Consider the following 24,961-nt stretch of genomic DNA (forward strand, 5'->3'; position numbering starts at 1 on the left):
TGGTTGTTATTCTGGAGCAGAATGAATAAAAATCGTGTTTGTGGCAAAAAGTCTGAGACACACAACACCTACAAATAAAAGTTCAGAATGTGTAGGCTTCATACATGCCACTTATGCTGATATCTAGACGCACATATCTCGGCACATCTCAGAGAACACATATCCTCTCTCATTGGTAAAAGGGGTAATATCATGATACCCTGTATCCCCACCCCATGGGTCACTAGAGGCTCAACAGGGGAGAGATGATAGTAGCAGGCTGTGATCTTTCTTTCTGCTCTCACTTGGAGCTTCCTCCTTTCCACCCCTCCCTTAGGGAGACACAGAACCGGGAAGTAAAACTTTTCATGCTGCTCCCTGACGTCAAACGTGTGCTGCGCCCCGAAAATTACACCTAGAGCTATGATTCTGATGTGATTTGAAAGCTAAGATTCTCTTATATAAGTCCTTGGCAGTGAAGGAATTTTCCACCCACCAAATATTTTTATAGTATAAGGACAAGATATGTCATAAAAATTAATACAGGGATCCATCCACCAATTTTGAGAACAAAAACCCTTTTATTAATCCCAATTTGTTTCGGTCAGGGTTCCGTTCTGATGGAAAGTACAGACGGAACGTTAGAACGGTACCCTGACGCAGATGTGAACAAAGCCTTACAGAGCGGCTCTCCATTTTGGTTCATTGTAGGGGGTCCTGAGAGGATGTCCAATATTAGTACATGTCAATGAGATCCTTGTGGATGGATTACTTCACTAATGGTGCATTCTTTTTCTACAGATAACACCCCCTGTGAATCTCCTCTGGGCTCTATACATTTCCTCAATGATTACAAGGCTATTATGAAACACAAATTCAGTGCAAGCACCGTCCGGGAGTGTCTGGACTGTACAGGTAATGGGGTAGCGTAATATATATATATTTTTAAATCAAATAATTTTTATTGACATGTGTTTTCATACAATCAAGTAACATATGAGACAATAACATCCCATCCACCCGATCCCATCCCACCCACTATGCACTGGATTACTTTACTGGATTACATCGAGCCTCCCAACACTTCCCTACCTACGCGCTATCCCCCACCAGATAGTAGGGAGTCTAATCCAATAGCCTGACAGATACACTGTTCATAAGGGAAGCTGACGGCTACCGTGGTGACATCAACCACTCTGTCAATTGACCCTCAAACTTTTTAAGCGCACCACGTTTAAGGTAAACAGCCCCCTCCAACTGTATAATACCATTCATATGATTAACCAATTCACTATATGCAGGTGCAGATGAGTCCAACCATAGCGTAATATTTTCTAACATATAGAGTCGTTTATTAGGATCAGTCTCAACCTTATTGAAATGCTTCCACTGAGAGCGACCACAGAGGGGGCAGCGAGGTGAGAAAATCAGCTCTACTGGGCAGTCCGGTCAGGAGATACATTGATTTCTTTGTATAGAGACCCCTGTCCTGACAGACACGCAGAAGTATAACGCAGGGCTTATTTTCTCACTTCTCTGTCTGCTTTGTTTTCCACAAAGCAACTCATGAGCCTCTTTAACAACAGTATTTTAGCAAATGGGTTATCTCATGAATTTATTCATGCAGATGGACATTGTAGAGCAGGGTCTTCTGCTTGGGACTGTTCTCGACAACCCAGAGTGAAGAACTGCTCTTTAACACCTTAAAGACATGCCACGTACATGTACGTGGAAGATGTTAACCCCTATCCGCACCAGGACGTAACTGTCCGTCCTCGCGGGAGGTTACTTCCCGCACGAGGACGTACAGTTACTGAGTTTTCCCGGTGCACACTGTCGGCGACAGTGTGCACCGGGAACCGGGAGGTCAGCTGTCGCCGACATCTGACACTCCCCTCTTGCCGGCCAGCGGTCCTTTGCCGCTGATTTAGGCGAATTAACCCCTTAAATTCGGCGATCGGGTGCAATAGCCGAATTTTAGGGGTTTCTAGCATATCGGCAGACCCCCGTCCGAAATCGCGGGGTCTGCCGATAGTTAGTATGGCAAACGGAAGCTAAACAATGGCTTCCGGGTCTGCGATGGACGGAAGCCCATCAGGACCAACCTTCGGCTTGTCCTGATAGGCTTCCTGTCAGAGTGACAGAAAGTCACTGTGCCGTTCCCGATGCACACTGTCGGCGACAGTGTGCATCGGGAACTTGGCGATCAGCTGTCCCCGACAGCTGACACTCTCCAGTGTTGCCGATCAGCGTCTCATCGCCGCTGATTTCGGCAATTAACCCGTTACATGCGGGGCTTGATTGCGATCTCCGCATGTAGCGGGTTTGTAGCGCATCAGCAGCACCCATGCAATTGTGGGGGCTTCTGATGCTTGTGATGGCACCCTGGGGCCAGCAACGGCCCCCAAGTCTGCCATGTAGTCAGCCTATGAGGATCGGCCTCTGCTGATCCTCGTAGACCAACTGTCAGAGTGACTGTGACGTCACACTGACAGTTGGAATACGTTACACTACCTAGGTAGTGTAATGTATTCTAGCAGAGATCAAAGCTGCAGGTCAAAAAATGAAAGTGTAAAAAGTAAAAAAAGTTAATAAAAATGTTTTATAAAAGTGTAAAAATAAAAGTTTTTGTTTTCCTATAATAAGTCATTTATTATAGGGAAAAAATGAAAACGTTAAAAAAAAGTACACATATTTGGTATCGCCGCATTCGTAACGACCCAAACTATGAAACTATAATGTTAATTTTTCCGCACGGTGAACGCCGCAAACAAAATAAACGGAAAACTGTCAGCGTCGCTATTTTTTGGTCACCACCACTCACAAGATATAGAAGAAAAAGTGATCAAAAAGTCGCATTTACCCCAAAATGGTACCAATAAAAACTACAACCCGTCCCGCAAAAAACAAGACCTCCCACAGCTTTTTTGACAAAAAAATAAAAAAGTTACGGCTCAGAATAGCGTGTCTCAGAAAATAAATTATTTTATAGAAACGTAATTTTATTGTGCAAACGCTGCAAAACGTAAAAAAAACTATACACATATGGTATCGGCGTAATCGTACCGACCAGCAGAATAAATTAAAACGTAATTTATTGCGCACAGTGAACGCTGTAATAAATAAAGAATTTAAAGCGACAAAATCGCTGTTTTTTGGTCACCTTAGCTCTAAAAAAGATACTGAGGGGCCAAAATGCTCACTATACCCCTAGAAAAATTCCTTGAGGGGTGTAGATTCCGAAATGGGGTCACTTTTGCGGGGTTTCCACTGTTTTCGTCCCTCCGGGGCGTTGCAAACCTGAGATGGCACTGAAAACCAATCCAGCAAAATCTGCGCTCCAAAATCCAAAAGGCGCTCCCTCCCTCCTGAGCCCTGCTGTGGGTCCAAACATCAGTTTAAGACCACATATAGGGGTATTGCCGTAATCGGGAGAAATTGCTTTACAAATGTTGGGGTGCTTTTTCTCCTAAATTCCTTGTAAAAATGAAAAAATTCTATGTTTCCACAGAAAAATAGGTGATTTTCATCTTCACAGACTAATTCCACTAAATTCTGCAAAAAAACTGTGGGGTCAATATGCTAACTATACCCCTAGAAAAATGCCTTGAGGGGTGTAGTTTCCAAAATGGGGTCAGTTTGGGGGGGTTTCGACTGTTTAGGTACCACAAGACCTCCTCAAACCTGACAAGGTGCCTAAAATATATTCCTAAAAAAAGGAGGCCCCAAAATCCACTAGGTGCTCCTTTGTTTCTGAGGCCTGTGTTTCAGTCCAGTAGGACACTAGGGCCACATGTTGGATATTTCTAAAATCTGCAGAATCTGGGCAATAAATATTGAGTTGCGTTTCCCTGGTAAAACCTTGTGTGTTACAGATTTTTTTTTATTACAAATGAATTTCGGCAAGAAAAATGAAATTTGTAAATTTCACCTCTACTTTGCCTTAATTCCTGTGAAACGCCTAAAGGGTTAAAATACTTTCTGAATGTGGTTTTGAATACCTTGAGGGGTGCAGTTTTCAAAATGGGGTGATTTATGGGGACTTTCTAATATATAAGGCCCTCAAAGCCACTTCAGAACTGAACTGGTGCCTGAAAAAATAGCCTTTTGAAATTTTATTGAAAATATGAGAAATTGCTGCTAAAATTCTAAGCCTTGTAACGTCCTAGAAAAATAAAAGTACGTGAAAAAAAATGATGCAAACATGAAGTAGACATATGGGGGATGTATTACTATCTGTTTCACAAGCAAATACATTTAAATTTAGAAAAATGCTAAAATTTTTGCTAAAATTTGACGTTTTTCACAACTAAATATTGAATTTATCGACCACATTTTTTCACTAACATAAAGTACAATATGGCACGAGAAAACCATCTCAGAATCGCTTGGATAGGTAAAAGCATTCCGGAGTTATTACCACATAAAGTGACACATGTCAGATTTGAAAAAATCATCTGTGTCTACAAGGCCAAAACAGGCTGCGTCCTAAAGGGGTTAAGGGGATGTATGGAGCGGGCTCACAGGCTGAGCACACTCCATACGTAGCGGCTGCCAGCTGTAGACCGCTTAGATGCCGCTGTCACTCTAAAGCGTTAGAATGAGGGGAGCAGCTCCCTCTGACGTGTCTTCAGTGTAGAAGTATTTCTAGAATCTACGTCATAGGAATATACTGTGAGAAGGCAAATTCCCTGGTGCCTCTAAACTCCACACCCTAACCGTCTGCAGAGAAGGAGGAACGTCAGCCGCTATCTCCACGGCCATGTCTGCAGTTACTGCTCGTGCTGGGTGTAACAAACAGACTGTAAAATAAGATTGCCAATGTAGTAAACCTATTTAGGGTATTTTTATAGAGATTTTTGAAGTGTCTTTATGTAATGTCTTTATAAGCCTTGGCGATCAGCTGTTCTTGCTTGGAGAAGAAGCCACCTATCTACTGTTGGGATCATGTAGTATTACATGGCGCTCATAGAGTGACTATGTAATACATGGGGGTGCCGACCCCTCCACAGCTCGGTGGTGCCGACTCCCCTCTATGATTTTCATATGCATATGGGCTGGTATGGTCCTAATAAGCCAACCTTTTAATATCAAACCGTTATTCCCAAATGTGTATTTATCAGTGGGATCTCAGGAGCAGAATTGCAGGAGGAGCATTGCTATAATATTTTTGCACGGTTGTAGGGAAATCAAATCCCCTGCCATTGACCTGTGACTTCATCCGCAGATTCATTTATATTAGCTTGTGTATTTCCTGTGGTGTTGCTGTGAAGCAGGCAGAGCCAGAAGATATACCATATATATTTGATAGGTGAGTGGTCCTACCTTTTGAGACCCCATCCTTAATAGATTCTCCTGCAGCCCTGCAAACACAGACTTGACTGTTTCCGTAACGCCCATACTTAATGGAAAGGACATTCGTGGCTGCCCATTGTCTGACTTCTACTGCTCAACAAGTGCAGTGGCAGATCTTCATAGGGACATTTGGGATGGCCACCCGACGCTCCCAGGGGGCTCATGGCCGACCAAAGTACGTTGCAGTTTTGTTGTGTTTTTTACCGTGATTCTCAGCAAAAAACGCAGCAAGACTGCATTGTGTATGCACTGCAAAAGAACCTGCAGACATAAGGTCAAGTGACCTTATGTTTGCAGTTCTTGTTACTGTTGAAAGACCTGAAAGTCACATGACCATGTAGGCAGGTCCTAGTGCAGCAGGAAGACACCATAGAGAAGACTGTAAGCTGCTATGTATGTATATGGGGGATGGATTTGTTCAAGAGGTCTCGGTCTGTACTTAGGTGTCTGGTCTGTGGTCTGTATTAGTTAGGGAGTCTGATCGGAAGTCTGTATTAGTTTAGGGGGTCTAGGATCTGTATTTAGGGGTCTGTATTAGTTTAGGGGTCTGTATTTAGGGAATCTGTATTTAGGGGTCAGGGGTCTGAATTAGTTTAGATAGTCAGATCTGGGGTCATTATTAGTTATGGGGGTCAGGTCTGGGTCTATTTAGGGGCCTGGTGCGAGGTCTGTATTTATGGGGTCTGGTCTAGGGTCTGTATTTATTTCAGGTGCTTGTTCTGGGATCTGTATTTGATAGGAGGCTCTGGTCTGGGGACTGTATGTATTCTAGGGTCTGGTCTGGGGTCCGAATATATTAGTCTGAGTTAATTTATGGGCCTGGGATCTGAATTTGCTTAGATGGTCTGGGGTATGGAATAATTTAGAGGGTTGGGTGTCTGAATTTTTTTGTTCCTATAGATGCTGGAAATGGCTGCGGAAGCTAGGGGCGAAGAAGTCTCGGCAGAAGTTGCCATAACGGTTTGTGTCAGATGGAAAAGAAAAGAGAACGACTCCCATCAGAGAAGACAGCACCTGTGAGTCACAGAATTTATGGAGGATCTGTCTCCTCCCCTGACATGTCTGTTATAGGAAATCCTTGTATTCCACAAAAATACTTTGTGTAGCCCAGGACTAATAGACAAATGTGTGTTACCATTCCCATTGTCAGGATAATGTGTCCCTACACAGTGTGATACTGTAAGCTACGGTTGGAGACTGTCAGTATGTAGAGACACAGCCCTTTGACAAGGGGAATCGTAACACCTATTTCTGAATGCTCGCACAGTAAGGGGGTGTTGACTATAGACATGGCACGGCAGAGCGGCGATGGAGAAGGGGGGGCTATGTTTGGGGAACAGCCCAGGGCCTATGGCCTACTCAATCCGCCACTGAACAAGGGTCACATGACCACAAAGGGTGGAAGTGCGAGAAGTGGGACCCCTACTTATCAGACATTTGTGACATATCCTATGGATGTGCCATAATTGCATGTAATCAAAAGACTTGTTTTATGCATCCTGGGCTAGACAGCCACTTGTAAAATACACTAATAGGCCATCTTTAGGGGGCGATGGAGGAATCAGTATATTTCATGTTTATTTAGTTTTTTTTTTATTTCAACAGACTCAAAAATAAGATACAGAGAGACCCCCTCCCCCTTGCAAAAACTCCTATCTCTCTAGGGAACTGTAACAATGCTTGGAACAGTAGAAGACTTCAGTAATGTCTGGAATCTCCTTCCAGATGATGTCTTCCCAGATTTCCTAATATTTACTGTCACCCCCTTAATATAAATAAGAGCTGTCTGCTTTCTACACGAGCTCTTTAATAATTCCACATTTTACGCCTTCGCGCACAGCAGAGACATCGTGATATACGCGTTCTTACAGCACTTGAGAAAATTACACAACACATCACTTTCAGGCAATCAAGTTGTATTTGCAAACAAAAGAAGCGAAGCGGAGAACAGCTGTGAGTCATGGGAACAATTGCTGTACATTAACGCCAGATGTTCTTTATCTCACGAGAACATGTTTGGGTGTTTTTCTTTCTAGAAGTTAATTGTATATACTAGGCAGCATTTTACGCTTGCAGCATAGAAGGCTTGGTTTTTCCATTTCCTCTTTAAACGGCTATAAACAGCCTGCCGAGTATGAGCTGCTCTGTGGCGTTAAAGGATTTTTCTTTTGTGTTATTCTGTTGCTTCTAATTTTCTGTGGTTGAAAGTAAAGTCACCCAAATGCCATGAAAATTGTGTCGTTTGTCATATGAAAAAAGTGCTCACTAGGATGAAGTGTGTCGCAACGCTCTGAGCTAGGAGATCCTTCAAGAGCGGCCTCGCCGAAGCTTAGGGAGACCGCTCTGTGCTCCGGGACCCACCTAGGATGCCACCCAAGCGTCCCCTGGAGCTCAAAATAAAAGGTTTGTGGGGGGGTGAAGAACCTGATGGTCAAACAACCACCCTAGTAGGCACACCTAAGAGGGGGAACCACACCCTGATAAATCCTGTGACACAGTTAAAAACATAAAAATAAATAAAGTGTCATGCATAGTCTGCCTCTCCTCATGTATGGCAGTGCAAAATTTCCTCCTATTAAAACCTAGCCAGAAGGCCAGTCTAAATTAGTAGTGAGTGCGCTCAAGAGAGTTAAAGAAGGACTGCATATGCACCCTAGTCAAGTTATTTTCGGGTGCCCACCTGGTCTCTACTTTATGGGCACTTTGCACCTCAGCTTTCAAACTGCCCAACCTAATGGCATTGATTAGGTTGCCCAGATCTACTGCAGGGAGTATTTAAGCCGGCCTGTGTACACCCAGGTCTAAACCGCCTTGTGCATAATGTCTGTTCCGTCTCAATGGTTCCTCTAAAGTCCCGGATAAGAACAGTCACTATACTTAATCTTAGCTAAATGGCGGAGAAGACTTTGAAAAGTGTTATGTAAGGCATCATTGATCAAGTCTGTTCATGGTTTCCGATCTCACATAAGGTACTGATTCTCCTTACGGAGATCCCTCTAGAAGAAAGTATCAAATATCGCTCTCCTCCAAAAACAAGAAAATGACCCCTCGTGGTTCAGTATAAGCCGGTTACTGGGACTCCCAGGTTATCTATCACTGTTCGGCAGGTCAGTGTTGAAATGAGTCTGTTAAGGATCTGCCAGGCACAGCTTCTGTATCCACGCCCATAGGTAATCAGTCTGCACCTGCTTCTATGTCTGTGAGACTGACTCCATCTTCCACCACTCAGGATGGCAGGCTTAGGAGTGGGAGAGCCTATCAAAGCCTGGCCAGACGGAGCTAGCTCCCGCCCTCTGTCTATTTAAACCTGCATTTCCTGTTCCTCCTTGCTTGTGATTCTTCTCTGTTGGTTTCCTGGCCCTGCTGCAGCTTCTGAACTATTTGACCCTGCTTCATATCGACCCTGGCTTACTGACTACTTTTCTGCTCTGCGTTTGGTACCTCGTACACTCCTGCTTTGACTCGGCTTGTTCACTACTCTCCTGCTCTACGTTTGGCACCTCGTACTCTCCTGGTTTGACTCGGCTCGTTTACTACTCTTGTTGCTCACGGTGTTGCCGTGGGCAACTGCCCCGTTTCCCTTTGTTCTGTGTTTCCTTGTCTGTTGTCTGTCGTGCACTTATTGAGTGTAGGGACCGTCGCCCAGTTGTACCCCGTCGCCTAGGGCGGGTCGTTGCAAGTAGGCAGGGACTGAGTGGCGGGTAGATTAGGGCTCACTTGTCTGTTTCCCTATCCCTGTCATTACAGAGTCTTTATGTTCTGTTCAGTAATTCTTTCTTCTTTGCCACACTGTCAATGCTTCTCACTGGATCACGTCTTTCAAGGGGTGTAATAATACTGCTGCAATGAGCCATAGTGAAAAAATATGACTTGAATGGAGAACAGTCTATTTCCTGTAAATTAGTCTGTGTTGTCTAAATCTTGAGACAAAAGGCAGATTTACCTTTCTGGGCTTCTATTGTCACGGTTACCTGTTAATGGGAGAGGTCATTGTAGGTTTGGATTCAATGATTGTAAGGGTTTTGTTTAAAGGGTAACTAAACTTTTAGAAACTTTTTACATGTCAGAAGTATTATCGGTGGGGATCCGAGCACTGAGACACCCACCGATCGCTTAAACAAAGTAGTAGAATCACTAGGGTGAGCGCTGTACTGCTTAGTTTCTGAACTACTTTTCTCGCAAAGCCGAGCGAGCAGTGTACCAACTCCTAGATTGTCTATTGAACCCATACACTGCTCCGAGGAAAGCCGATAAGAAACAAAACGGCACAGCTCTCACCCAGGCGCTTCTGCCGCTTCGTTTTAGCGGGCTCTGTCCCCCTTCGATCAAAACTTCTGACATGTCACTATGACATATCAAAAGTTTTTGAGAAGTTTAGTTACACTTTAATACCAAATTTCCATTCTGTCACTCATCATTACTCAGGATGGAGAACAGATCTTATGTTGTCATTATTCTGGGAGGATCTGTCTCCTTTGCTCTTTATCGCCCCCTGCTGAGTAATTCAGGGTGTATGAGCTGCAGTGAGTGGTGGCGGAAGGGAAGTTACTCCCTGTTCTGTTAACCCAATTTCTGTACCAGAAGTGTGATCATGTGCCCATTCACCCATACCTCCCAACCGTCCCGATTCCGGCGGGATAGTCCCTGTTTTTCTCCACTGTCCGGCACGGTCTTCAAAATGTTCCACTGGGCGCTGCATCAAAGCAGCTGATCGCTGCTGACTGCAGCAGCGATCAGAAGAAGGCAGGAGTCTTGCGGCGGTGTTCTCACTGGGATCGATGCCGGCCCCGGGAGTGGACCAGTCCAGTCATCTGACCTGTCACCTGACCTGTCATCTGACCTCACCGGTCAGGTGACTGGACTGGTCCACTCCCGGGCTGGCATCGACACCAGTGAGAACGCCGCTGCAAGACTCCTGCCTTCTTCTGACGGTGAGTGAAAGCAGAGTGCATGTGAGGAGGAGGAGGAGGGTCTTTTTTTGCTCCCTGTAAGAGTCGGAATCCCCAATCCCCGGCCGGGGATTGGGGATTCCGCTACAGGAGAATTGAGTGACTACACAGTCCATATATGGACACTGCGACGTCACTCACTACTGAAGCGGAATCCCCGACCCTATGGCCGGGGATTCCGCTACAGGAGAAGTGAGTGACTACATTGTCCATATATGGAAACAGCGACGTCACTCACTTCTGAAGCGGAATCCCCGACCCTATGGCCGGGGATTCCGCTACAGGAGAAGTGAGTGACTACACTGTCCATATATGGACACAGTGACGTCACTCACTTCTGAAGTGGAATCCCCGACCCTGTGGCAGGGGATTCTGCTACAGAACAAGTGAGTGACCAAACTGTCCATATATGGACACAGTGACGTCACTCACTTCTGAAGCGGAATCCCCGACCCTGTGGCCGGGAATTCCTCTCCAGGAGAAGTCAGTGACTACACTGTCCATATGTGGACATTAAAGTCAGTGACTTCTCCTGGAAGGGGGGAGGATGGGTGCAACTTACAGGGGGCTGTGTGGCATTACCTACAGGGGACTTTTTGGCCTTACATACAGGGAGCTGGGTGACATTACCTACAGGGGGCTGGGTGGCATTACCTGCAGGGTGCTGGGTGGCATTACATACAGGGCAGTGGGTGGCATTACCTGCCGGGGGCTGGGTGGCATTACCTGAAGAGGGCTGGGTGGCATTACCTGCAGGGGCTGGGTGGCATTACATACAGGGAGCTGGGTGGCATTACCTTCAGGGGCTGGGTGGCATTACATACAGGGGGCTGGGTGGTATTCCATACAGGGGGCTGGGTGGCATTACCTGCAGGGGGCTGGGTGGCATTACCTGCAGGGGGCTGGGTGGCATTACCTACAGGGGGCTGTGTGGCATTACCTACAGGGGGCTGGGTGACATTACCTACCAGGGGGGCTTTGGCATTATCTACAGAGGGAAGTGTGTGGCAACAAATTTAAATGAAATTCATCCGATTTTAAAACGGACAGGGAAAAAAACGGGTCAAAATCGGCCGTTAAAAACGGCAACACGGAACGGAATCGGAATGGATGCAAAACGGCCGTTTATCGACCGACACTCGGACCCTGTCGTGTTTATAAGGCCTAAGGGGCTGTGTTTTGTGCTACCTACAGGGTGGCTGTGTCTGGAGCTATCTACAGGGGGGCTGTGTGTGGAGCTATCTACAGGGGGCTGTATCTGGAGCTATCTACAGGAGGGCTGTGTCTGGAGCTATCTACAGGGGGGCTGTATCTGGCGCTATGTACAGGGGGCCTGTAACTGGCGCTATGTACAGGGGGGCTGTATCTGGCGCTATCTACAGGGGGGCTGTATCTGGCGCTATCTACAGGGGGGCTGTGTCTGGAGCTATCTACAGGGGGGCTGTATCTGGCGGTGTGTACAGGGGGGCTGTATCTGGCGGTGTGTACAGGGGGGCTGTATCTGGCGCTATGTACAGGGGGGCTGTATGCAGCTTCTCGGCCATGGAAACCCATGCCATGAAGCTCCCGGCGCGCAGTTTTTGTGCGGATGTTAATACTAGACGAGGTTTGGATCTCTACAGGTATTGAGTCAGCAGAGCGTTGGCAACTTCTATGAGCCTCAGCACTCGGCGACCACGCTCTGTAACTTTACGTGGTCTCCACTTCGTGGCTCAGTTGCTGTGGTTCCTAAATGCTTTCAATTTACAATATTACCACTCACAGTTGATGGTGGAATATCTAGGAAGGAAGAAATCTCACAAACTGACTTGTTACAATGGTGGTGTCCTATTACAGGACCACGCTGGATTTTAGTGATCTCTGTAGAACGACCCATTCTATCACTAATATTTGTAAAGGCGACTGCATGGCGAGGTGCCGGATTTTATTCACCTGTGGCAATGGGACACCTGAATTAAACACATTAATTCAATGATTATGAGGAGTCCCAACTCTTTTGTCCATAAAGTGTATGATAATTTCGGAGCCATTGTATGTGACACAGATGTAGCTCCATGGCTTGTACATGTTGCGAATGCAGAAGTTTCTAATATCCTGGGGAACATGAGACGAGGTGAGAACTTTTGGCAAATATACAGTCCATGCACATCCTCATGTCGGATTCAGGTATAGGCACCATTTCTCTTTTAACTTCATTCAACAAAAGTGCTAGGAGCACCGCTACTCTTAATGGTCAGCCCATGTGCAGATAATATGCATGGTGTGAGGATATGGACGAAGCAGCCACATGCCTGCAAATGAATGAGGGGACATGATATTGCCGCACCGCAGAATTAATAAGGTAAGTATATTACAAATTATAGTTTTTTTTTATTATTACATTGACCTCTATTGTTATAACTTGGATAAGTTCTTTAAGTATATTAAAAAAATCTATAAAAATAAATTCAATTACTTCTCCCCATCGACACACCAGCCAAAACCAAGGTGTGAAAGGCCGATGCTTCTCTGCCAGATTTCACAGACTGTCTCAGGGGCCCCTGCAAAATGGCAAATTCTTTGCTTTTATGATTTTACTATATATTTTTTTAAGTACATTTCTAAGTTTAATGCCACTTCAAGTAAAAAAAAGTTACAATGTGAGGTGCACTTTCTACCTTTCTGCGCTAGTTTTTACAATGTTGCATTTCCTACTATGTAACTGCGCTATTGATTCCGTCAAAACAATGAAACTGTCACAACAGTGACAAACGGGAACCTTTATCAATTTTTCCGTCACCACTGATATCAATGGTGATGCAAACGGAAGTTTAGGATTCCGTTTGCCTTTCCGTGGAGGGGTTAACCCGACGGAAACCTCTGACAGAACCCCTCAACGGAAGGGCAACGCTGATGTGAACACGGCCTAAGGGACAAAAAATTCAAATTTGATTAGAATAATTCTTTCAAATCGTTTCTGTGTTCCAGACCTCGCCAAAATAATCGTTTGGATCTCTCTTTTCATTGCAAATAAAAATTACAAACTGTAAATTAAAATAAACATTTAGTGATTGTGAAACACGCGGGGTGCTCCGGCATATATAGCAAGGATGGGGTGTAATAATCTGACTTTACAGGGAGATCAACCTGGGTCGGAGTTATCCGCAATGAGCTCTTCTCCTATGGAGATCGATCTTTCAGGTCCCTGAATGTTTGTCATGTGGAATATTTGGACCATATGTATTATCAGTATTCTGGATGTACTACTGAATGTGAAAAATAAAGTACAGTTCACTGTACGCCAAAACTTTCCGGTTGAAGTGAAACATGAATGTTTATTTATCTGGGTTATGGAACTACCGCTTCCCATATGCCCTACTCGAGTGGATGTCCCTCTATGGGCCACAATGGAGAGCCGCTGACCAGCAGCAGCTCTTGCGATGGTGGGCTCGAGCTGTCCATCTATTACATTGATTGCCATTGGTTTGCATGAAATGCATAGCCGACCACATCAGCCTCCGCCAAAATCAGCTGGAGGTTGACTATATAATGGAAAGGTGGAGTTGCTCTCGGTGGATGCCAATGGTGTGAAGGTGCTCACTTCCCGGTAATGATAGCGAGCAGATTATGAAGCGTTCTAGAAACGAAGATCTTGTGTTTATCATGTAAACATTTAGGATCCTCCATAGAATTTATGACTGGGAGACTTAGTAACACAGATCCTGTTCGTTACGTAACACAAGTCAACCTAGGAACCTGCTGCCTTCCGAGGAAACTGTGAGTTAGTCTAATACACAGACGAGAGATGACAGCAGGAGGCAATACGCTTTTTCTATGTGCCTTATGCAGTTAATGGATTGTATTCAGTCATACTAAGTAACGTCGCATTCCCCTGATTAACACAATGTTCTCAGCGTGACCATATTATGTTGTTTTTGTGGAAACCCTGAGACGTTACAGCAGTTTAATGCCGGTTTAGTGCTCGTGTTATACAAGATGGGTGCATGAAGTCCGGGTATGACATCAGTGGAACAGTTACTCTCGGAGTCCTGGCAGCAAAACACTTGGACTCTTATATACTTTTGTTTAGTTGTAGTTAGAATTAGGAAACAGGCATTCAGCGTCTAAATTGCAGTTTTTGTACAGTCCATTTAAAGGGAATGTGCCATCAAAAAATTACATATTAATCAGGTTTTTATTCTAAAGGTTTGTATTCTAAATATTTAAAAATGAATTTTCTGTTTTCACACTGGCCACTAGAACAATCACAAAAAGCTAATATTACCTATTATCCGTAGTTCAGTTGTCACCTTTGCTGTGTAGATTGGGACATGGTCAGCAGAGGATGGGGAATTTAAAGGGGTTTGCCCATCAGGGACATTTATGGCATATCCAAAGGATATGCCATAAATGTCAGATAGATTCGGGTCCCACCTCTGGGACCCACACCTCTCTCTAAAACAGGGCCCCCTAAACCCTGTTCTACCTTTCTCGGTTCCCGCTGCCTCCCGGGCCACTTCCTGATTACATGGTCGGAAATTGGCTGAGCTACGCTGTTTTCGTAATTTTCGACCGTGCAATCAGGAAGTGGCCCGGGAGACAGCGGGAACCATGAAAGAACCGGGTTTAGGGGGCCCCGTTCTAGAGTTAGGTGCAGGTACCAGAGGTGAGACCTGCATCTATCTGACATTTGTGCCATATCCTGTGGATATGCCATAAATGTCCCTGATGGGCAAACCCCTTTAATGACAACTAAAACCTAGATAAAAGCGGAATAATAATACTACTTTATACACACAGATAAGTGTCTGTATGCAGCTCCCCTGCCACTCGCTGGTCTTTTGGGGGGGGGGGGGCTATACGTCTTCACTACTGGGGACATTTCTCTAACCAGTTTCTCCCATTCATTGCAGCTACCATAAAGCACACACACCGTGCTGCACTGTCTGTACAGACAATACAGGACGGAAGTGTGTGCCTCCAATATTGCCACCCCTGGGAAGTTTTTGCAAATAAATATCTACATTTATTAATAGAACAAACATTATTTCCCCTCTACAGTCATCTAATTAATGAAACAGACGTTAAATACATGAGACATTTACATTAAAGAAAAACTCCACTTTTGAATAGAAACTTACAACATTTTTACGGTCCAGGCTCCTGGGCCATGCAAGAACCGTGGAAACCACGGCCGTGTGCATGGGCCCATTGAAATGAATGGGGCCGCAATTCAACTGTGGATTTTCGGGGGAATTGCGTCCGCAAAAGCACGTTCGTGTGCATGGGGCCTAACGCTGTAAATACTTTAGCTTCACTTATTTTGTACTGATTTTAAACTTTATTATGTTTTCTTCTCCATTCGTGTCCAAAGCTAAATTCATAATTGTGCTTTATTCCTGTAAACGCAGAGAGTGCTTGTGGGAGGCTCTGTCCAGACCTTGTTTTTTCCCTATTTTTGGCGAATACATCGGGAAATGCTCCTATGCATACCATGAGCATATGGCTCTGACATTTGCAGGATACCGTGGCATATGTCGCATGGTATACGTATTTTGCAAAAAATATTGAAACTACGCATTTCAGTACAGGACACTCTTTTGACATATATCAGGCCCATTATACCCTGTTGGTAGCATTTCCAGACATATACTCAACATAGGAAAAAACGATGTCTGAACGTAGCCTTGAGGTATATTCACATGGGGCGCAGTCTTATCACTTTTATTGCAAAAAAAAATTGACTGCTTCACAGAAGTTTTTGCCTTCCTCTGGATCAGCACTGTAGTACAATAGGTTGGACTTGCGTCTTCTAACCCTACTACATTATTATGTTCAGCTCTGTTCACATATGCTTCAGGACGAAAGCCACGACGCGGTAATGAATCCATCGAGCCCCACTGACTTACAATGTGGTCTATCGGGATCCTCCGAGGTGTCCGTCGTCTTGACGGCCTGCATGCAGTGGTTACTTTTCCAGTCAAGTTTAGCAGAGGCTCTGAATGGCGCCTTGGACGCAGATGTGAACAAATTATGTTGCGCTCGCGCCTGTGGAAAGTTTAATTGATTGCACGCTATGTATAGTATGTATAATGAATATATTTTTTATATACGTGTTTCTTTTTTTATTAATATTAAAAAAAATTGCCCAATGTTGTTAGAATATCACCGTATAAATTAGATAATAGCTTTCTTATGTTTAACCCCTTCTAAATCATCCGTACAACTTTGCAAGGACAAACCATCATCAGTCCCCACTGGATGAGAGGGCGGAAACATTTTTTACCGCCTCTACTTTCTCGATCTTTGCATACACAGAGCTCGATGATATCTGTGTGGAATTATAGGATGCAGTTGAGCCTCTGGCAATCACATAATATCTGAAAATAAATCAGGTCACCCTAAAGAATTGTAAATACTCTTAAGTTTATTCCTGAATCCTGTTCAAATATGTGGTTAAATGATAAATAATAGCAGTAAAATGTAAGGGGTATACAAGCCAAAAGCATTTATCACCTTTCCACTGGATATATAAGATCGGTGGAAGGGCGACCCCTATCATCGCCCAGCCCCATGACCGTGGCTATGAGGAGTTTAAATGGATCGGCGGTCCAGCATGTGCATTTGCAGCAACGTTCAAAGTCTATGACACTGCTGAAAATAGCCAAGCGGCTAGAAAGTGCTGTACCCCTAATATCAACCTCAGATATACTCTTATGTAAAGTCTTTTAATATTATTTTCATCTTTTTCTGATTTACGTTGGCTTACACTGACCTCTGTAGTGGTGCCCATTGGGTTTGGTGCCCAACGTTCGATGAATGTAACTTATAGCAAAGCAGATTTATATACTGTTATCTTTATAGGCGCAAAGAAAGGCCTATAATCCCTTCTGTCAAAACCGCCTCACCAACAACTAGGGAGCACCTCAACAACTAGGGAGCACCTCAACAACTAGGGAGCACCTCAACAACTAGGGTGCACCTCAACAACTAGGGGGCACCTCAACAACTAGGGAGCACCTCAACAACTAGGGAGCACCTCAACAACTAGGGAGCACCTCAACAACTAGGGTGCACCTCAACAACTAGGGAGCACCTCAACAACTAGGGAGCACCTCAACAACTAGGGAGCACCTCAACAACTAGGGAGCACCTCAACAACTAGGGAGCATCTCAACAAATAGGGAGCACCTCAACAACTAGGGAACACCTCAACAACTAGGGAGCACCTCAACAACTAGGGAGCACCTCAACAACTAGGGAGCATCTCAACAACTAGGGAGCACCTCAACAACTAGGGAGCACCTCAACAACTAGGGAGCACCTCAACAACTAGGGGGCATCTCACCAACGACTAGGTACCTCACCAACAACTAGGGGGCACCTCACCAACTACTGGGGTACACCTCACGAGTAAGGCCCAAGTCATGTCTTTAGAAGCATTGCTGTATTCTTTGTACTGACAATAGTGATATTTTCCTGCGATCATTTTGTGATTTGTATACTATGTTCTTGTCTTTCCAGTTACTCTGGCGGCTTACAAATGGCTGGTCTGCTACCTACTCCGAGAAAGCCATCAGAAACTCCAGCAAGAGAAGCAAAGAGCCACAAACGATTTTGATGCCAGAAATAACAGCCAGGTAGAGTGTAATGCAGGGAGTGTTGTATGTATCACGCGGCTGAACCATATGTGCTTGGTCTTATCATTGTATGGATGTGTTACCTGTAATTCCTCAGTCATAGCTAGGCTTTCCTTCACCCAGGGCAAAGATTCAGTTTACTGCCCTAACCCTGTATCCCACCCCCGTCACCCTGCACCCGGTACACATGCTATACATTATCCCCCCCAGCTATGCCCCTGAACTACTTTTTTGTACAGGGATATGGATGAATATTGCACAAGATAAATCTGGAACATTAATACAGTGAAAGCATTCACCATTCAGTCCAATCACAGTCTTTATTTCAATGAGCGCCTTCGGACAACGCCCTTAGTCAATTACTAATGTGTATCAACATAAGATATATGGTGGTAACACTGGGACAAAATGTAATGGAATATAGTATTTGTCCTACTAGAGCATAGAAAGCAATTATATGGATGTGAGTTACCAGGATGGTAACTTTTTAATATTTTATCTGATCCATCAGGAGCGCTCACATTCCATGTTCCGGTATATGTTCATAGGACTTGCCGCTTCATGCGCCAAATTAAATGGTGTTGGGAAGGACCAGAAATTGTGTCTTGTTTGCATTACATTTGTACCATGACATCACTGTGTGCTTTATTTCTCTGCTATGACAGCATTGTGTGTGTTATTCATGTTAACACTATTCCTGGGCTATATCCCTGTGTGCATTGTATTGTACTTCTTCATGTGCCGTTACTTCACTGTTTGCATTATGCCTGTTGTGTGACATCAGCATGTGCTTTATCAGTGTACTGTCACATCACTGTTTGCGCTGTTCCTGGGCTATGACCTCACTATTTGTACTATTCCTGCATTATGCCTATATTGTGACATCACTGTGTGCATTATCCCTATACTATTGCATCACTGTTTATATTAGCTTTGTATTGTGACGTCACTGTGTGCATTATCCTTATTCTATTGCATCACTGCTTATATTAGCTTTGTATTGTGACATCACTGTGTGCATTATTCCCATATTGTGACCATACTGTGTGCATCATTGTCATATTTCACATCTTTGTATATTATCCCTTTATTTGTGATGTCACTGTATTATCATTGTACCGTAGCATCACTGTGTGCACTATTCCTTTAATTTTACATCACAGTATCCCTGTATTCTAACTTTATATTCATAATGTGCATTATTGTTCTGTGACATCACTGTGTGTTTTTTCCCTGTGTTGTGACATGGTTGTGTGCATTATTCCATCGATAGTTCACCATGGAAATGTTGTTAGACAACTAGTGCACTGCCTGACAAACACAGCATATAGAAATAAAACATAGTAAATCAAAATTTGGAAAGCTGGAGAATTTGTTACTTTATAATTACAAGGATCAATTATGATTAAATAAAGAAAACAACTGTGTCCTATGTTATTATGTGTATTAATTGTTGATTTTTCTACTTCTAGGTGTATTACTGTCGCTCCTTGGCATTGGCGTTTATTGAACACACAGTTCTACAGAGATACTATGAGTATACCCATGACCCGAGTACACCCGGCGCACTGCAGCCCGTTCTGAAGAAGTTGTGCTGCCTATATGGACTGTGGTCTCTAAGCAAACACATAGCTGTACTCTACCAAGGTGAGACTGAAGAATATAGATCTACTCTATGCACTGTGGCGCCAAAATACACCCCAACAGGGAACTCTCGTCTATTATCCAGTGTGCAGGGCCTGTACAAAGAGGGAGAAATTCTGATGTCCGTGAATTACAACACTGTTCAGCCATAACAATAAAACCACTGACAGGTGAATCGCAGAACATTGATAATCTGGTTATAATGGCGTCAGTCAAGGGGGGGGGATATATAAGGCAGCAGGTGAACAGTCAGTTCTTATATGTGATTAATTGATGTGTTGGAAGCAGGAAAAATGGGCAACTGTAAATTTTTGAGCGACTTTGGGCCAAATAGTGATGTCTAGACGACTGGGTCAGAGCATCTCCAAAACCGCAGGTCTTGTGGGCTGCTCCCGGTAGGCAGTGGTTATTACCTACCAAAATTGTTCTAAGAAAGGGCAACCGGTGAACCAGCAGCAGGGTTAATGGGTACCCAAGGATGATTGATGCACATAGGGGAGTGAAGGCTAGCCCGTATGGTCCGATCCCACAGAAGAGCTACTGTAGCACAAAATGCGGAAAAAGTTACTGCTGGCTATGATAGAAAGGTGGCAAAACACACAGAGCATCGCAGCTTTCTGTGTTTGGGGCATCGTAGCCGCAGAGCAGTCAGGCTGCCCATGCTGAGCGCTGTCCATTGATGAAAGCAAATCCAATGGGCCTGTGAGCATCAGAAATGGACCATGGAGCAATGGGAGAAGGTGCCTGGTCTGATGAATCACATTTTGTTTTACATCATGTGGACGGCCGGGTGCGTGTGCGTCGCTTATGTGAGGAAGAGATGGCACCAGGATGGACTACGGGAAGAAGATGAGGCGGCGGAGGCAGTGTGATGATCTGGGCAATGTTCTGCTGGGAAACCTTGGGCCTTGGCGTTCATGTGGATGTTACTTTGACACGGACCACCTACCTAAACATTGCTGTAGACAAGTACAGCCCTTCATGGATACGATATTCCCTAATGGCAGTGGCCTCTTTCGGAAGACTAATGCGCCCGGCCACACTGCAAAAATTGTTCCGGAATGGTGTGAGGAAAGTAACGAAAAGTTCAAGGTGTTGACTTGGCCTCCAAATTTCCCAGATCTCAATCTGATCGAGCATCTGTGGGATGTGCTGGAAAACCAAATCCAATCCATGGAGGTCGCTCCTCACAATTTACAGGACTTAAAGGATCTGCTGCTAACGTCTTGGTGGCAGATCCCACAGGAACCTTCAGAGATCTTGTCAAGTCCATGGCTCAACGGGTTAGGGCTGTTTTGGTAGCACGAGGGGAACTACACAATATTAGGCAGGTGGTTTTAATGTTATGGCTGATCAGTGCATAGTACAATATGACGTCACATCCAGCAGTCACTTGACCACATCATGTTTGTAAAGCACTAGAACCATTCAGGCGCCTAGGTCATGTGACCGCTGGAAGTGACATCACATTGGACAATAGATGACCAGCGGCTTCACTGCTTACATACAGGACTCTGTGAACAGGGGCGGTCAGGATTGTAATGCACATGGATAGTCACCCAGCTTTTCTAGAATCCTAACCAGCAAATCTGCTTAGTTATACAGTGATTCCCTCTCCAATATTGATATAAAGAGATCCATTATAAATGTAAAAACTTTCATTTATTTGATGTCTTAAAAATCATTGTTATCAGCGGCACAAGTAGAAAATGTAAATGGTCTTTGTCGCTAGGCAATAATGACGCTCTTTGTCCGGCCGGGGAGGAGTTTCGTCCCTACTAGCTGCCAGTATTGTACTAATGGAAATGTCCATCAGATTCTCGGCCAACTGTTTTTTTTCAGTGGTTCTGTTTCCAGAATTAGAAAAAGATAGCTGCTTTCTTCCAAAAACAGCACCACACTTGTGCACAGGTTGTGTGTGGTATTGCAGCTCAGTGCCATTCACTCCAAACGAGTTGAGCTGCAATACCAGACATAAACCAGGCGCTTGGGATCCTGAAATAGATGAAAAACGTGATGTCTAAGCTGCAGATCGCAGTTATTATCAGAAACAGGAAATCCAAACATGAAAACCACAACGTCCTGAAAAGAATGATAGGTGGACAATCTGTTTCATGGTTTTTTTATATCAACTTCACACTTATTGGAAGTGCGGACCAAATATGTAGCCAAATACGTGTTCTGGAGAGTTTCAAATTGAAGGATTAAGATGTTGTATCTGGACGGTTGGATTTAGATTTACACTAGATAAAGGGCTCGGAAAATCTGTATTTCAGCCCTTAACCGAAGGTTACTGTATGATAAAAATATAGTTGGATATATTTATGAAAACTTGATCCCTCTTTGATTTAACATGGTCTGTACTGTCAGTAAATGTAACCTCTGGCTTCTTTTGTTGGATATGAATATTCATTACTTTGCTGTATTACTTTGTACAGTTATAATAGCCTGTTGGTAATTGGAAACCATCAAACAGTTGCTGTTGACTGATTTGTTCATCTTATATGTGGCTCTGTTTAGTACTTTGAGTTCCAAAGGGTATATTTTCTGAATGGGTTGTGGACCGGATTAGCAAATTAACACCTTAAAGGGTTTGTCTCATAAAGCCGGCCCGGGGGTCAGCTGATCACCACGGGTTCGGCTTCTCTACAGCCACTTCCAGCCATACATGTAATATTACAGACCAGAGCGGGAACCTATCTGCCTTCACTCTGGCTTATAGTGGGGGTCCCAAGCAGGTTACCCCCTCTATGATGTCTATATACCCTAATATTCCCTGTCTTCCTCTAGTCCACAGACCTTTTTCTTCTGTATGATTTGCAGTGCCAAAAGTGATTGTTGTCAACTTAATACCACACTTCAATCCTGTTGCTGTTTTGCAGGTGGATACTTTGCAGGTGAACTCCCTGGCAGAATCGTGCAGGACGCAATTCTGGATCTATGTGCTCAGGTAGTAAATCAAATGGTTCGGTTGTCACACATACCAGGGGCCCCTGTTGCACTTTTTACCTATTCCTTCATGTGGTCCGGCAGCAGCCGATGTCAGCAGGGCAGCTGAGCAGGTTATCGGGGTGCGGTGGGGGGCAGTGAGGCCTTGAGGAGGATCCCTTATGCCATGGCAGCGGCTTCGAGAAGAAAGACTGCATGGCAATGGCACCATACATGGATGGAGGAAGCCTCCTCTTGGAGAGAAACATACAGGAAAGAATGCAGAAGGCGGAGAATACTAGAGGAAAGAGTCACAGGGTTGTTGTGTGCAGAGGCCATTATGGTCCCCTAGGGGCAGCTGAAGGGATAGGTTCCTGCGCCGGGTCGCCTTTATGGGGGTGAATACCCTACTTTCTTCTAGGAACAAACCTAGGGCCAGTATTCGACACCCTTTTTCTCGATACGCTCCCCCAACTCTCTGTTTTTTACGCTACGAGTAGTGCTCTGTACATATCCTGTAGCTTAGCCCTTTATGTCAGAGGCACAGCAAAAAAACTTTTTGAAAGAAATAGCTTTTTTTGACTTGTTTTAAAACGTTCACATTTGGAAATCCTGAGATTGGCTGAAATTTACAATATTGAATCAATCTTCCCCCCCCCCCCCCCATGGTGGCTAATACATATTATGTTCTGTATGTACTCTGTGGCCCCTGGACCATCTATTTAGTACTAAAGTAATATCCCACCTTGCCCTTAGAGCTGCCTAAAAATTTTAATTTTGCAAAGTTTCTTCATTTTTTATTTCTTATTCTTAAAGCGTTCTTACTCAGGCGGATTTAATTGCATTTTTAATTTCAGATGCATTGTGACAATATAAAAATTGGTTGCAAAGGTGGTCATAGCATTTACAGGGTTGTTCGGTCTTATGTGAAAAATAAAAAAGTTTAAAGGGGTTTTCCCATAATCAATATTTATCACCTATCATCAGGATAAGTGATAAATATCTGATCACTGGGGGTTCCGACCGCTGGGACCCCCACTGAATGACGAGAACGGGCTTACAGGTGGGGTGCATGCTCAACCACCGCTCCATTCATTTCTATGGGGCTGCCAAAGATAGCGCTCGGCAGCCCCATAGAAATAAATAAAGCGGTGGCCGAGCATGCGCACTACCTCTCCATTCCTGTGGGGCACGGTAAGCCCGTTTTCGTTATTTGGTGTGGATCCCAGCGGTCGGACTGTGATTAAATGGGTACGTTCTTGAGAAGCTTGAGAATTCCTCTTGACCTAGTTCTGCTCACATAGCTGCAGATTGTTACATTGTATCGGTCTATGTAAGAACTATCAGCTCAGGACGGAAGAACGATTTCTGCTAGTGCATTGTCTATCTAACAGAGATTTGCCAACACTGATACATTGCAACAAACCCTCAACTATGTGAGTAGGACTAAATCCAGGGTTGGCTTTCAGCCTCCAGGTATAAACAAAAATGTTTCCATTAACTAACCGTAACCTGAGTTCAGGAAATGGTAAAGAATATTACAAAGTTGCAGAACTCTTTATAATACAACAAAGAATGGACAACCCCTTTAAACTTGATGCAGCAGAGCTGAGCTTGTGAAATAACGCAAGTCATTGCGATATCTGCAGGATAACCAGCTGCAAACAGTTAAACAACGTATTCAACTCTGCTACATCTGTAATATCATTCAGTCATTGGATCATCTTCTGTTGGATAACGGTGCACGTGGTTCTGTAAGGATATATATATATATATACAGTAAGTATTATAGATAGTGGAGGAGTTGCGGATATTACATAAGACCCTCGTTAGTCATTTTACTCGACATTGAAACATCATCTGTTTTTAGTTGTTTAGTTTGATTTTGTTTCACATTTATGTTTTCTTGGCCACTTGAGATTGAAAATATGACAAAAACCGGTTATTAGATGATATAAATGCAGATGACACATAAAAGAGCAGCAGGAGTCCTGCACGGGAGACCCCGTGGGCATAAAATAATCGGATAAACACGTGTATAATTCTATGACTACCAGAAGGTTCTTCTATACAGGTCAAGTATACAAGGGGGGGTGCAACAAATGGAAAAATCACAATCAATGTTGGTTCCAAGACCATAAAACCCAATAGTGCGCTCCCCTAAAAGTGAGGCCTACTCTCCGTGTCATTTGTAGTAACCGTCACTTCTGCTCTGTTTTGCTTTGGTTTCTATGGAAAGTAAGAACGGCTGCCAACAGTTTTATTGTTTTAACACAGTTGAAAGATGAGGCCGTGTCTCTCGTGGACGCCATTGCACCTCCAGACTTCATCTTGAACTCCCCCATTGCCAGAGCCGATGGAGAGGTAAATTTTTAAGTCGTATAAATCAATCCTTGCTATATGGTACCTAAATATTTGTTAACATTTTTTTCATAATATCTTTACTTGAATGCAATAGGCACAGATGTAGCAGAACTACATTTGTCA

General features: G+C 44.2%; 1 protein-coding gene across 3 annotated transcripts in view; it reads left to right on the forward strand.

Moving 5' to 3' along the window:
* The window catches only part of ACOX3 (acyl-CoA oxidase 3, pristanoyl), a 94,729-nt gene that overhangs the window by 65,784 nt on the left and 3,984 nt on the right, over window positions 1–24,961 (forward strand). For all 3 annotated transcript variants that reach the window (XM_075857522.1, XM_075857529.1, XM_075857537.1), the window contains exons 13-17: window positions 781–894; window positions 17,787–17,902; window positions 19,375–19,549; window positions 22,429–22,496; window positions 24,752–24,838. In XM_075857522.1, the coding sequence (XP_075713637.1) occupies window positions 781–894; window positions 17,787–17,902; window positions 19,375–19,549; window positions 22,429–22,496; window positions 24,752–24,838 (560 nt within the window). The remainder of the gene's footprint in view (window positions 1–780; window positions 895–17,786; window positions 17,903–19,374; window positions 19,550–22,428; window positions 22,497–24,751; window positions 24,839–24,961) is intronic.

The sequence above is a fragment of the Rhinoderma darwinii genome, chromosome 1 (assembly GCF_050947455.1).
Source record: "Rhinoderma darwinii isolate aRhiDar2 chromosome 1, aRhiDar2.hap1, whole genome shotgun sequence".
Taxonomy (NCBI): domain Eukaryota; kingdom Metazoa; phylum Chordata; class Amphibia; order Anura; family Rhinodermatidae; genus Rhinoderma; species Rhinoderma darwinii.